General features: G+C 40.9%; 2 protein-coding genes across 2 annotated transcripts; both read left to right on the top strand.

The window, feature by feature from the left end:
- The first annotated feature begins 7,930 nt into the window (after nucleotides 1-7,930).
- On the top strand, nucleotides 7,931-11,367 carry LOC306886126 (procathepsin L-like). Its single transcript, XM_079443013.1, has 9 exons — nucleotides 7,931-8,077; nucleotides 8,250-8,350; nucleotides 9,057-9,199; nucleotides 9,449-9,646; nucleotides 9,774-9,965; nucleotides 10,367-10,532; nucleotides 10,649-10,754; nucleotides 10,851-10,953; nucleotides 11,128-11,367. Coding segments are annotated over exons 1-8 (1,008 nt in total). The 5' UTR covers nucleotides 7,931-8,075; the 3' UTR covers nucleotides 10,951-10,953; nucleotides 11,128-11,367.
- Nucleotides 11,368-12,206: 839 nt separating this feature from the next.
- On the top strand, nucleotides 12,207-14,821 carry LOC306886731 (procathepsin L-like; the record flags this gene model as incomplete). Its single annotated transcript, XM_079444054.1, has 8 exons — nucleotides 12,207-12,214; nucleotides 12,323-12,423; nucleotides 13,241-13,383; nucleotides 13,625-13,822; nucleotides 13,950-14,141; nucleotides 14,222-14,387; nucleotides 14,497-14,602; nucleotides 14,722-14,821. 8 exons carry the CDS (start codon nucleotides 12,207-12,209, stop codon nucleotides 14,819-14,821), a joined length of 1,014 nt encoding a protein of 337 aa, XP_079300180.1.
- Nucleotides 14,822-15,837: the final 1,016 nt, after the last annotated feature.

The following is a 15,837-nucleotide window of genomic DNA, read 5'->3' as shown; positions in this document are numbered from 1 at the left end:
GTTAAAAATCTGATTTATCTTTGTGGCATCCAAATTTCTAGAGCGTGAACCAAAGAAACATTTTCAGCTAACTTGTTAGTCACAGACAGGATGGTCACTGACAGAAAGCTTTGATTTACTTTTGTATCTTGTTTAGTTATGGGCTGCTGTAGCCCAGATTTGATACTGATCAGACTGTGTTTATGTTCCTCTGGAAGGAAAGATGTCTCAGGCTTATCACTGATGTTGTAGGTCACAAACTCACTCTTCTCTGGTCATGAAATTATAAACGGGTGCATGGATAGTTGGTTCCTCTAAGACTACCCCGCCAAAACTGTAAAACATGACAGCCAGCTGGTACAAAATCTCTGTCTGTCAACAGGGACTATTTATATTTATGTTTTAAGATAAAATAGAAAGTTGATTATGAATTTATATGTAGCAAAAATGCATGCTACAAAGTTCCTTAAATAAATAGGCCAGTATGTGACCTTTAAGGTTCCCTTCCAGGAACTCAAGCTGTGTCGAAACGCTAGGGGGAACGTCTTCAGCACTCGTGGGGATCGCAGATGGATCTGGTAGAGGGAATGGGAACAGGAGAGTCCCTATCTCCTTCCTCACCTGCCAGATCCAGTGGCCGCTCTCTGGGATTGGAAGTCCGCTCCGCTGTTTCTTCCCCCCGTGGAGGCGGCTCGACGCTTCTCCTATCTTCCTCCGAGGAGGTTGATGTGGAGAGCGCTGATGAGGAGTCGCACCCTCAGTCGCCCCAATATGAAAAGCTCGTGGAGGTGGTTACTCGTGCTGTGGCCAAATTAAATCTCAGCTGGCCCGCCAAGAAACAAGCTGAACCACGGAAGAGTAAACTAGATGAGAGATTTCTGCATACTAAGCCGCCACCTCCACGTCGGAGCCTGCCGTTTTTCCCCGATCTCCACACCGAGGTGTCGAGATCGTGGGCGAAACCATTCTCGGCCTGCCTTTTCATCCCCGCTTCTGACAATTACAGCAATGTGGCGGGTTGAATGAGCGCAGTTACAGAGTGATGCCCCGGGTGGAACAGACGCTCGCGAGCTATCTGTCCCCTGGCGCGGCGTCGTCTCTGAAGGCTCCGACCTTGCTCACCAAGCTGCTGCGTACAACTTCAACGCTGGTGGGCAAGGGGTACACGGCTGCAGGTCAGGCTGGTGCGTGTCTGCACACCATGGCGGTGTTACAGGCATACCAAGCCAACCTGCTTAAAGAGCTAGATGAGGGAGAGGAACTCAAATCTGAGCTCCGTAGAACCACTGATTTGTCTCTCCGCACCACCAAAGAGACCGCCCGTGCCATCGGCAGGTCCATGGCAGCGCTGGTGGCTGTGGTTGACCCTATCTGGCATGAAGGAGAAAGATAGGGTCTTCCTTATGGACGCCCCGCTTGCGCCTTCTGGCTTGTTCGGCAGGTACCAGGAGGCCCGTAAACAAGCGGCGGAGTTCCAGCGGTTCCTCCCTCGCGATCTCTAGCTCAGGGGGCTGCTGGGCGGGAGCAGCCCTCGCCACGTACCAGATGCTCATACAGAGAGGCATAAAAGCAGAATGTTGCTACTCGAGGTGGCAAACGCTCTGGGTCGGGGGCTTTAAGGCTAAGCCGGATCTACGGACCGTCCTTCAGTCTAAGAGGTCCTCGACCAAGAAGCCCTGACGGGCGTGGTCCAGGACTTACGAGGGCAGGCCCCTCTGGGGACGAGCAGGTTACACTGCATTATAAGGTGTCCGTCTCCCCCCAGTGCCCTTGGGAGACCAGTCTGCCAACCCTGCCAGAGTTCCAGGGCGCAGCTGTCCCCAGCGAGAGATTCTCTCAGTTATTCTCTTATTCGGGGGTCTCTAGAGCAGCTAGTTTGGCCGTCTCCTGCCGGTCCTCCGCTTCAGGGCACCGAGCTAGCAGCTCTAAGTACACCAGAGGTCAGTATTGAGAGACTGGTTCCCTTAGTAGACTATTTGGCAGCGTGGAAACTACTGCCAAATGTGTATCAATAGGTCCTGCGCACTGTAGCGAAAGGTTATCGCATTCAGTTCGGCTCTCCGCCACCACCTTCTAATGGGGCGATTCCCACTCTGGTGGGCCCTGAGGAGGCTCTGGTCATGGAACAGGAAGTACACACTCTCTTGAGGAAGGAGGCCATCGAGGTAGTCCCTCCTCACGAAAGAGAGTCCGGGTTCTACAGCCGGTACTTCATAGTTCCAAAGGATGGGTTGCGTCCCATTTTAGATCTGCGTCAGTTGAACCGCTTAGTCATGAGACTGAAGTTCAAGATGCTCACACTCAAACAGGTCATGTCTCAGATCAGGTGGTAAAGCAGATATGGAGAGTGTTTGGCCAGGCACAGGTGGACCTCTTTGCGACTCAGGAGACATCGCAATATCCCCTCTGGTTCTCTCTAGTTCCTCCAGCTCCACTGGTACTGGATGCTATGGTACAGAGTTGGCCGAGGCTTCGTCTGTATGCCTTTCCCCCGATCGCTCTGATCCCGGGAGTTCTAGTGAGAGTGCACCGGGACGGGGTCTGTCTGCTACTAGTAGCCCCATTCTGGCCGGGCCGAGTATGGTTCTCGGATCTGATTTCTCTCCTTGACCGTGCTCCATGGGAGATTCCCGTCAGGAGGGATCTCCTCTCACAGGTGGGGGGGCACTATCGTCCACCCTTGCCCGGAGCTGTGGAAGCTGTGGGTGTGGCCTCTGAGGGGGCACAGCTCATAGCTTCCGCTCTCTCAACCAAGGTTGCTGAGACCATCCTCCAATCCAGAGCTCCCTCTACGAGGAAACTGTACGCCCTGAAGTGAAACTTTTCCCTTCAAGGTGCGGAGACCGCCAACTCGACCCAGTTAACTGCCCGTTTGGTACAGTGCTGAAGTTCTTGCAGGCTCGTTTCTCCATAGGGTTAGCCCACTCCACCCTGGGGGTTTACATGGCGGCTTTATCGGCCTACCACGCCCCTCTCGGTGGCCAGTCAGTGGGTAAGCACCCCTTTGTTACACGTTTCCTCCACGGTGTGCTGAGGCTGAGACCTCCAGTACGATCCCGTGTCCCCACGTGGGACTGTGGTGTTAGAAGCTCTCTGTAGACCTCCACTCGAGCCTATTGAGGAGATCTCTGATCGCCTTCTAACTATTAAGTCTAACTATATCTTCTCTCAAGAGAGTTGGGGATTTACAGGCCCTCTCAGTGGCCCCTTCCTATCTCGACTTTTGGGTCCGGTCTGGCCAAAGCTTTTCTGTACCCTCGAGCGGGGTATGTCCCTAAAGTCCCCTCCTCTACACCACAGCCTGTTGTGCTGCAGGCCTACAGTCCTCCTCACTTCAGGGAGCCTGACCAGCAGAAGCTTAATTGTATGTGTCCAGTGCAAGCACTGGACGCATACGTCCACAGAGCTGCCCTGTGGAGAAGGACGGACCAACTGCTGGTATGCGTCGGTCCTCCTAAGAGGGGTCTGCGTGCCTCTAAACAGACCCTTAGTCGATGGATTGTGGATGCTATTACCATCGCTTATGAGTCCTCTGATCTCCCCTCGCCACTGGGGGTCAAGGCTCACTCCACCCGAAGTATGGTGGCCTCCAAGGCCTTTCTGGCAGGTGTTCCTATGCAGGACATCTGCAACGCTGCGGGTTGATCCACGCCCCTGACCTTCGTTAGGTATTATGGCCTCGATGTGCGGGCCACTCCAGGCTCTTCCGTTCTCTCGCCCTCGTCGTGTTCCTGAGGGATACACACAAGGCAGGGACTTGGAAGTCTGGCAGCATGGGCATCTTGTTCCCCTAGTGTTTCGACGCAGCTCGAGTTCCTGGAAGGGAACATCTTACGTTACGCATGTCACCACGGTTCCCTGAAGAGAACAAGACACTGCGTCTCAGGGCCATATTTCCGTCATCCCTGCAAGCGGTTGCTTCACTCCTAGAAGAGTGAAGCATAAAAGCACGTGCTTCCACATCACGGTCGGTGACATCATCCATCTATGACGTCTTGCCCATCCATTGGACAGATTACACACATGATTCAGAGCACGGTCACGCTGAAGGCGTTCCCCCTAGCGTTTCGACCATAGACTGTAAAAAACATGGACGTAGTGTACGTGACGTCACCCGTAGGATTCTGAGGAGCATTTTTGAAGCCTAAAGTGGGCGTCACCGTGCGTCACTCCCGGATAATCGAAAATGGGCAAAGAGGTGGGGCGTGGTGCCTGGTTGCTGAAACCACATTCACCTATCTTGACCTTGACATATTGGCGGCTGATTTTTGAACGGTTCCAACGTTATTAATAAATCATACTTATATACAGACAAGTAGATGAGTCTGGCGTTTTCCTCCCATAGAAACAAATAACCGTTATAAGGAAAACGCTTACATGGCTTAATGCATTAAAACAGTGCTTGTCTGTACATAGTATTATTTATTAATCATGTTCTCACTGAGTTTCGTCTTTTAAAAACAGTTTTAATTGATTAATCAGTCTATGGTTTTAATGCATTAAGCCATGTTAAGAGTTATCGATTTTCAATGGGAGGAAAACGTTTAACGAGTATCGTTAATTACAGGCCTAACATTACAGCTAACCACAGTCTGTTGGATTCTGGATTGTAAAGTTTTAAATAAAATTATAAAGAATAAATAGATTAATAAATATAATTACATTACAATATCACTCAGCGGAAAAAATGGATCCCAGACTTGGACGGTCTGTTAGTACAATTAACCGCACAGCAAGACATTTTATTTGATAATTTTAAGAAATAATCACGAAAATAAACAGACTGTATGAAACAAAAGCAGAAACACGGCAGAGATGCCAAGTTCAGCGGCTGAGGTGACGTGACAGCAGATAGAGACAGCAACGTCAATCCACCTGTCACTCAAGTGGCCACGCCCTTAATTATGATCAAGATCAAGATTTTTTTTTTTATTTGTCACATGCACAATTATACAGGGTATAACCAGCAGTGAAATGTAGGTAATTATGCAGAATTTTAAGGTTTAATGTCATTTAAATGGATAAGTTATAAAAAAAAAATCACCCTTTTGCAGCCAGCCTCTAGCGCCCAGTCGATGAATTGCAGTTTTAGTCACTTCCGTGTTGGCTTCACGAGAGAGAGCGGGAGGTTACCGCTTGGTTTCGTCGCAGCGTCTCGTTCCCTTCAGGGAACCATGGTTACATGCGTAACGTAACCTGAGAGTGAGACTATTTGTAAGGTGTATTTTACACTAACATGAACAGAAACAAAAACGACCTCTGCTGGCCATGTATTGTATTTGTTTTTCCAAACTTCGTGGAAAATGACTTAAAAAAAAAATCTCATATACATACACTATATTGCCAAAAGTATTGGGTCACCCCCTTCTAATGAACAGGTTTGACTGTTCATTTCCATGAGTACAAATCTTAATGTTTAAGCATATAAAGATATTCTAGGGAATTGTGTGCTTCTAATTTTATAGCAACAGTTTGGACAGGGCCCTTTTCTAGTCTAACATGACAGTGCCTCTGTGTATAAGGCAAGGTTCAAAAAGAAATGGTTGATTGAGTCAGTGGTCTGCAGAAAGCAAAATCCTAATCCCAGTTGAACACCTCTTGTGTGACTTTAAATGCAGACCTTGAGCCAAAAACTCATCAATAAAAACACCAATGATTTGTATATGGGTACAGTCATTTTAGACACTTTCAAAACTGTTGCAACAGAGATGGAAATACAGTTCTTAAATATGTGAATTATGCTTCCATCTTTGTTGCCACAGTTTTGGAAGTGCCGCCTTCTGTTCTAAAGAAGGGGGTGTCCCAACACTTTTGTCCATATATGTACAAATCATTGGTGTTTGGTGATGAGTTTTCGGCAAAGTATTGTTTACGTTGGTTGAGAAACAAACTCTGAAAAACATTAAAATCTGGCAAAGTCACATGGTTAAGCATTATTGTTGTTATATGGCAATCATGTGTTAGATGGTAAAAAGTGAAAATATTTTTGTGGGCAGATATTGTCTGGTCATCTGTTTGTCCAGGTTTTTAAGACACAGATACAGTCAGTCACTTGACACAAGTTATAAAAACTGTACACTTCAAACATGTGATCAGAAATACAGCAGGCAAGTGTTTTTTGTCATCTGGTGGCTTACATGTTCCTAGTGTGGTTAAGATCAGTCATTTTCAATTGATTTTGCCCTGATTCTACATAAAAATTAAGTGGTGGTCGTACAATACCAAACTTTTAGCAAAATAGTTTTTAGAAATCAAACAGTGAAATATATTATTATTAGCATAAACATTATTATGATCAGCAACATTATTAATATGAAAAATTATTATGAATCAAACTATGCACAATGCCTATATAGTCAGTTTAATCTCAGGATATCAAAGTCAGCATATTAGAATGATTTCTGAAGCTTCAAGTGACACTGAAGACTGGCGTAATGGCTGATAAGAATTCATTTAATATTTTAAAATAGAACACAGTTTTTTTTACATTGAAATTGCTGTTTTTACTGTATTTTGATCAAATAAATGAAGGTCAGCTAGCATTAGGCATGACAAACGTGCACAAACAAGCACACACCTATGCAAAAAATGTACACTAAGCACTAACACATGGGAACACATAAATGCCTACATCTATACATTTGAAACCACCACAAAACACGTGCAAAAAAACCAAAATGAGCTGTCTACTTTTGTCCACTTCAATACAAAGGAGTCCAGTCATCCTATAGAGAACTGCAGCACATTTCCCTAAAACCACATCTGATGTTCTTCAAATTTGGGGAACTCTGTGGGGAACTCTTCTGTGCCATGTCACTTGATCTTTTACCTTTATCATGCAAAAAAAGCTCAGAGAGACACATTCATTATCTTTAAGTTGGCATTGAGTCCATAGTTCACAGGATTCATGAACATCTGAGAGAGTGCCAAAATATATTAAGTGACAGTGTGAAGGGAAAAAGAGACTCATAAAAACAAGGGCAGGTGATACAGAATGAGCGAGGATATGTCAATGAAGCAAAATCTTTGCAAGATTGAGGTAAACAGGATGTCTGGGGTTGGGTAAAACCTTTCAAAGAAATCGAGACAAGCTATGAGATTCAGAGAGGGATCTTTGCCTGGAGCTTTTAAAAATGAATTTTGATGAACTTTTGCTTTGTGTTCTTGGGTTAACATAAACATTGTTTAGGCCTATACATTGACAGTCATGCAACATTGCCTGTAATCATGTTTTTGTTTGATCAGCTCACATATTGCTGACATGCAACAGCACTCAGTCATATATTTACATGTTTGTCAGAGGCGCACAAACCCATTTCAACCAACACAAATACACTCACATGCTTATTAAAAGGGCAATAGCATAGAGTTTTTTTGTCACTGGACAATGTATAGTAAATTTGTCATTGTTGCAAATTAACCTTCTTTTTGAAGACCTCTTCGTGACATTATCCCATTTTTTTTTACATGTTTAGAAATTAAATATTAGTTTAAAATTATGCTTTTTGTTACAAACAAGAATTTTTTGTATTTTTTTTTTCCAGGTTAAGTCAAAATGTTTCCTCATAGGCCATATAGCTAAGTCACACAAACACACATATAGACATAGACACACAGGCATACAGGTTCTGAAAGAATGTGTCACATGCAGTTTGTTACTGGAAGTGCTAGAACATTTGCAACTTCATCAAAACATTTATGACTGAAGTTTTGCTGTGTTGTCATTGGTATGACTGCTGACATTGCCTTGAATAACTTAATTAAAAACAACTCACATACTGCTGAGACACGATCAAACAAATACATTGTAAGAGATGAAAGAAAGAAGAAAATAATCTCCAGTTGATGTTTACAGGAAACTTCCTTCCACACAGCGTGTTCCCCAACATTACACTCTTACAAGCCACACACAATTGTTGTTACGTAATTTCCTTTTTTTTCTTTTGCACACAGCATCAATAGTTTTTTTATGGGTTAACAACAGGCACCTGATCAGAGACACTAAAACTCCTATATAAACTCAGACCTTCATTCTGGTAAAGACTGACAGGCCGGGTGACTGACATCAAGGAAACGTATATCCTACATACCATCACATGTAAGTACTCAGGTTTAACCAGATTTAAAAATATATATATATACTGTTTGAGGGAAAATGTGGGGGAGTATTACAAAAGAAATAAAAGAGTGACATTAGACACTTCAGTTCTGCTTTATCTTGAGCACCTTTTGTCTGACTTCACATTTGTGTCTTCTCTTTCTCTGAGCAGGATGAGGTTTTTGGTTGTTGCCGCTGCTTTTCTGGCTGTTGCCAGTGCTGCCAGTCTTTCTCTAGAAGACATGGAGTTTCATGCATGGAAAATGAAATTTGGTAAGAGAGACTGCTTTTTTGCTTTTTTGTATATTTTTTAAATCTTGGGGAAAGAGAGTCATCAGGTTCTCTTTACTGACTTAATGAACAAACTATATAATCAATAATCAAAAGACAGAAGAGTTTCGATGAATCTCACACATTATTCATTGTGCCCTTTTCACTTAAGGTTTTTATTCTAACGTATATGAGAAATGACTTAACCTACATCAACATTTGACACAGAGTAACTTTCCAGGGTTACAGATATAACGGAGGTTCAACAGGTTGCTCATGCAATGTGAAAATATGCTTCTATTTGAAATGGAACAAAAATCATTAAACAAATTCATAAGGTGCTTGAAATTTTTTAATTGATGTTTAAAAAAGACAGAATTGTTTGTTGAATTATTTGACAGTCAAAATTTTTTTTTTCATGCTTTTTAAACATGAAACTATATAGGGAAAATAGTCACATTTTATTTTAGATGAAATCAAAATGAAATTTATCTTAAGATCTATCTTCTGTCAAATATCACTTGCCAATATTAATCTTTATTTAGTATTTACTGCACACATTACATTTATTTTATTTTATTTTAAAATATTATATTGATTGATTGACTGATTTTTATGAATGTCTGTTAAAATGTTTTAACTAGCAAAACTTTTGCAGCTAACACTGTTTAAATCACAATGCATCATCAGCTGTACTTGTGTGTATCAGGTAAGATCTACCGTTCTGTGGAGGAAGAGTCTCAGCGCAAGCAGACCTGGTTGTCCAATCGCAAACTGGTTTTGGTCCACAACATGATGGCAGATCAGGGCATCAAATCCTACAGGCTTGGCATGACATACTTTGCTGACATGGTAAAAAGTTAAAACACACACACACACACACACACACACACACACACACAAACAGGTCATTATAATAATCATAATGAGTGAGAAAATTGATGATGAATGTGTAGTATATTTTTAATATTTTTTGTTGTATTATTTTCTAGAATATATTTTAAAATATAGTTAAATAAATTAATATATACAATTATTAAATTCAATTAACTTATTTTGCTTTCCATAAAACTTCATCATATTCCTTGTATCCTCTCTCAGAGCAATGAGGAATACAGACAGGTGGCGTTCCATGGATGTCTGGGCTCCATGAATAACACTAAGGCCCGTGGTGGTGCTACATTCTTCCGGCTGAAAGATGCTGTTGTGCTGCCCAGTTCCGTGGACTGGAGGGACAAGGGCTATGTGACCGATGTTAAAGACCAGAAGGATTGTGGATCATGCTGGGCCTTCAGTACAGTAAGACCTACATTTTTGCCTTTATAAACAGATCTTAAATAGCAAATGCTTATAGAGTCCATATACTGTACAGTCCAGTTCAGCGGTCTTACCTTTCTGCTTTATTCATCCCTCTTTTTTCTCTCAGACTGGCTCTCTGGAGGGTCAGACATTCAAGAAGACAGGAAAACTGGTGTCCCTGAGTGAGCAGCAGCTGGTGGACTGCTCTGGTTCTTTTGGGAACATGGGCTGTGGTGGAGGACTAATGGACCAGGCCTTCCAGTACATTAAAGCCAATGGGGGTCTGGATACAGAGGAGTCCTACCCATATGAGGCCATTGTGAGTCCTAATAATGTTTGATTCTGACTGTAATTTTTCAGCTTGTTGTTTTTGTGTGTCTATCTTTTCCTGGGGAAGTTGTGGCCTAACGGTTAGAGAGTCGCACTCGTTACCCAAAGGTTGTGGGTTCGAGTCTCAGGTCTGGCAGGGATTACAGGTGGAGGGAGTGAATAACCAGCGCTCTCTCCACCCTCAATACCACGACTGAGGTGAGATCCTTAAACAAGGCACCGAAGCCCCAACTGCTCCCCAGGCGCCACAGTGCCCACTGCTCCGAGTGTATGTTCACTACTGTGTGTACACTTGGATTGGTTAAATTCCGAGTATGGATCACCATACTTGGCCACACACCACTTCCCTTTCCCCCTTTAAAATTATTTTAATTAATTTTCTCCATGCAGGATGATAAATGCCGTTTTAACCCGAGCACTGTGGGTGCCACCTGCACAGGATATGTTGATGTCACCAGTGGGGATGAAAGTGCACTGCAGGAGGCTGTTGCCACAATCGGCCCTGTATCTGTTGCCATCGATGCTGGACACAGCAGCTTTCAGCTCTATGAGTCAGGTAAGTTTCATCACCAGTTCTTTAGGTGTTAGGTTTTACATTTAAAATTTTTATCCATTATTTATTCAGGTTTGAATTAGAAATTTGTTGTATAATTTAATAAATATTTTTTCTAGGTATCTACAGTGAGCCTGAGTGCAGCAGCTCTGACTTAGATCATGGCGTTCTGGCTGTTGGTTATGGAAGTTCAAGTGGAGAGGACTATTGGATCGTCAAGAACAGGTTAAGAAAAAAGCACAAGTTGATGAAACAAAAATAGTACACATCTGAACGAAGAGAGAACCTAAAACTAAACACTCAAAACTGCTGTGATTTTAGCTGGGGTCTGGACTGGGGTGACAAGGGCTACATCCTGATGTCCAGGAACAAGAGCAACCAATGTGGCATCGCTACTGCAGCCAGTTACCCTCTGGTCTAATGGGTGAGTATATTACTATGATTTCATGGCTTTGGTCAATTCACAGAATTGGGGCAAGTTAATTTGCCTATTAACAACAGGCTTATATAAACATTACAACATAGGTTTAAATTTAATAAATAGATTTCATTGTTTACTTTGCAATTAAGAATAAAATAATTTTCTTATGTTCCACAGGAAAGAAGAACATGGACCTGGAGTGGAAGGGAGAAAAGGAAATGTGGACCGTTTGACTGATTCTACAATAATACCTCATAATCATATTTTTAGTTTTATTACAATTAGAAACATTTTAATAAACTAACTTCAGCTGTTGTTTATATTTTCAAATCCCCTGACTAGGAAAACACTATGTTAGTATGAAGTACGGAATAAAAATGAACATTTATGTGGTGTATTTGTTATCGTCAAACTCTCATCCGTGGTTGTTGGGTCTTTTCCTATATTTCCTCTTCATAATTCACCATCAGCACAATGCTCAGTTTGGCTTGTTTTAACTAGACAGCTCTTTAAAATCATCAAGAATCCAAAACATTAGACTTTTTACCATAAACATCATGAAACCAAGTCTTCATCTGTTAAAAGACACTAAAATGAACTTTTTTGAAGAACACTAAATACCAAGCAGATAACCAAGTGTTTGGCTTGTTTTAACTGAACAGTTCTTTAAATGGCCAGGAATCCAAATCCCAAGTCTTTTTTCAAAATCATGAAACCAAGTCTCCATTGTGAGATGCATCTGCTGGATTTGGTTCACATGCATACGTTTTTACTTTCAAGAGTCAAGAAAGTCACATGGGTCTCTATTCCTTCCTATCTGTCAGTGACTGATAGAATTAATAAAAATACATTAACTGAAAGTAAAACAGTACTACAGTTTAATAGAGCTTGAGGTCCTGAGAGGGTGTTTCAGTAGTTTCTCTTAAGAATGTCTATCCATGGTTTGTTTTTAAGAAACAGATGCTGTTTTATGGAAATAAACAGTTTTAAAATAGACCCCGTGATATGACTTCATAAGGATTCCTGCATACATTAATTATTTATTGATTGCTATTATTAGTGGCCATTGTGCATCCTCAAAGATAGAGTGTGTTCATTCACGAAAACTCCTATATAAACTCAGAACTTCATTCTGGTAAACACTGACAGGCCGGGTGACTGACATCAAGGAAACGTATATCCTACATACCACCACATGTAAGTACTCAGGTTTAACCAGATTTTAAAAAAAAAATAAAAGTACTGTTGGCGGAAAAATGTGGGGGTGTGTGACAGAAGAAATGAAACAGTGACGTTAGACACCTCAGTTCTGTTTTTATCTTGAGCACCTCTTGCCCGACCTCACATTTGTGTCTTCTCTTTCTCTGAGCAGGATGAGGTTTTTGGTTGTTGCTGCTGCTTTTCTGGCTGTTGCCAATGCTGCCAGTCTTTCTCTAGAAGACATGGAGTTTCACGCATGGAAAATGAAATTTGGTAAGATAGTCTCCTTTAGTTTTATCTATGTCTTTAAAATCTTGGGGAAAGAGAGTCATCAGGTTCTCTTTACTCACTGAAACCTAACTCAGCACTTGACACAGAGTAATTTGCTAGGGTTACAGGTATACCGGTAGTTCAACAGGTTGCATAAGGAATGTGAAAATATGTGACCCTGGACCACAAAAATATTCTCAAGTAGGACAGGGTATGCAATAGCCAGCAATACATTGTATGGGTCAAAATGATTGATTTTTCTTTTATGCCAAAAATCATTAGGATATTAAGTTACATAATCATGTTCCATGAAAATATTTAGCACATTTCCTACCGTAAATATATCAAAACGTAATTTTTGATTAGCAATATGCATTGCTAAGAACTTCATTTTAACAACTTTAAAGGCGATTTTGAGTTTTTTTGCACCCTCAGATTCCAGATTTTCAAATAGTTGTATCTCAGCCAAACATTACCATAACCATACATCAATGGAAAGCTTATTTATTCTGCTTTCAGATGATACATAAATCTCAATTTCAAAAAATTGACCCTTATGACTGGTTTTGTGGTCCAGGGTCATATATGCCTCTCGTTGAATCGGAACAAAGTCATTAAATAAATTAATTGATGTTTAAGAAAATACTAAATAGTTTGTTAAATTATTTGACATTCAAACTATTTTTTTCCATGTTTTTTAAACATGAAACTTTATTGTGGAATTTGTGAAATTATATTTTAAACATTACAAATAATTATAATCAAATTAATTGTGTTCAAAATATTTTTATTAAGATATTTATTTTCTGTCAAACATCAGGTAAGATCTACCGTTCTGTGGAGGAAGAGTCTCAGCGCAAGCAGACCTGGTTGTCCAATCGCAAACTGGTTTTGGTCCACAACATGATGGCAGATCAGGGCATCAAATCCTACAGGCTTGGCATGACATACTTTGCTGACATGGTAAAAAGTTAAAACACACACACACACACACACACACACACAAACAGGTCATTATAATAATCATAATGAGTGAGAAAATTGATGATGAATGTGTAGTATATTTTTAATATTTTTTGTTGTATTATTTTCTAGAATATATTTTAAAATATAGTTAAATAAATTAATATATACAATTATTAAATTCAATTAATTAATTTTGCTTTACATAAAACTTCATCATATTCCTTGTATCCTCTCTCAGAGCAATGAGGAATACAGACAGGTGGCGTTCCATGGATGTCTGGGCTCCATGAATAACACTAAGGCCCGTGGTGGTGCTACATTCTTCCGGCTGAAGGATGCTGTTGTGCTGCCCAGTTCCGTGGACTGGAGGGACAAGGGCTATGTGACCGATGTTAAAGACCAGGGGCAGTGTGGGTCATGCTGGGCCTTCAGTGCAGTAAGACCCACATTTTTGCCTTTATAAACAGATCTTAAATAGCAAATGCTTATAGAGTCAATATACTGTACAGTCCAGTTCAGCGGTCTTACCTTTCTGCTTTATTCATGCCTCTTTTTTCTCTCAGACTGGCTCTCTGGAGGGTCAGACATTCAAGAAGACAGGAAAACTGGTTTCCCTGAGTGAGCAGCAGCTGGTGGACTGCTCTGGTTCTTTTGGGAACATGGGCTGTGGTGGAGGACTAATGGACCAGGCCTTCCAGTACATTAAAGCCAATGGGGGTCTGGATACAGAGGAGTCATACTCATATGAGGCCATTGTGAGCCCTAATAATGTTTGAATAATAAATAATTCAGCTGTTTTTAAAAAAAAGTTTAATCAACAATATTCTCCTCGCAGGATGATCTGTGCCGTTTTAACCCGAGCACTGTGGGTGCCACCTGCACAGGATATGTTGATGTCACCAGAGGGGATGAAAGTGCACTGCAGGAGGCTGTTGCCACAATCGGCCCTGTATCTGTTGCCATCGATGCTGGACACGTCAGCTTTCAGCTCTATGAGTCAGGTAAGTGTCATCACCTGTTTTTTAGGTTTTAAATGTGACATTTTTATTCATTATTTATTGAGCTTTTAAATAAAAATTTGCTAGCTAATTTTATAAATAATGTTTCTAGGTATCTATGATGAGCCTGAGTGCAGCAGCTCTTTCTTAGATCATGGCGTTCTGGCTGTTGGTTATGGAAGTTCAAGTGGAGAGGACTATTGGATCGTCAAGAACAGGTTAAGAAAAAAGCACAAGTTGATGAAACAAAAATGAATAATAATAATAATAATAATAAATAGTTCAGAACTGAACAGAGACAAAACAACTAAAATACCCAAAACTGCTGTGATTTTAGCTGGGGTGTGGGATGGGGTGAACAGGGCTACATCCTGATGTCCAGGAACAAGAGCAACCAATGTGGCATCGCTACTGCAGCCAGTTACCCTCTGGTCTAATGGGTGAGTATATTACTAATGTGATGCTTTATGGCTTTAGTCAATTCACAGAATTGGGGTAAGTTCATTTACCTATTAACAACAGCCTTATTTAAACATCAAAACAGTTCAATTTAGTAAATACATTCCATTGTTTACTTTGCAATCAGGAATGGAATGATTTTCCACAGGAAAGGTCAACATGGACCTGATGCAAGAAAGGAGAAAGGAAAATGTGAACCGTTTGAATGATTCTACAGTAATACCTCAAAATCATACTTTTATTTTAATAAAAATTTTGAACATTTTTATAAACTGACCTCAGATGTTCTTAATTTCAAATCCACTGACTACAAAAACACTGTTTCTATGAAGTAGGGAATAAAAACGTCTGGAAATCTGTGTGGTGTATATTTTATCGTCATGCATAAAAATTCTCATCCTTGTGGTTGTTTAATCTCTTATTTCTTCTTCATAATTCATAAACAGCACAATGTTCAGTAAAGTATCTGTTAAAAGACACTAAAATACCAATGAGATAAAGTGTTTGGCTTGATTTAACTAAACAGTTCTTTAACAGTTCACAGACACGGGGGCCTTTGGTTTATGTGTATCTTCATTCACAATTAGAAAGAGTTATAAATCTATCATTATTATACATTAATGTGGATAATTATTTGTGACATGAGTCATCTGGTTTAACTTTAATATTGACTATCATGCCATTAACTATGAATTGAGGTCTTTTATTAAGAATTAGATATGCTTTTAAACGTGAAAGTTTTAAAGTGTAGAACAGGTTGTGTGACTTTATTTCTCTATTTTGGGAATAATTCCAGAGTGATTTTCTCACGACTTCTCTTGCATTCCTTGCATATTGCCATTAAAATGGCTTACAGAAAATGACTTTGCACATTCTTCTGTGGTCTAAGCATATTGTCACAGTTTTTAAGTGTATACTGTCAGTGGTATGCACACTGAGTGAAACACATCTCATAATTTCCTGGTCCTCCATTACAGCTTTGTGTGCTTATAAA

This window comes from Barbus barbus, assembly GCF_936440315.1.
Source record: "Barbus barbus genome assembly, chromosome: 20".
NCBI lineage: Eukaryota > Metazoa > Chordata > Actinopteri > Cypriniformes > Cyprinidae > Barbus > Barbus barbus.
This window is presented reverse-complemented; position numbering and strand designations above follow the sequence as displayed.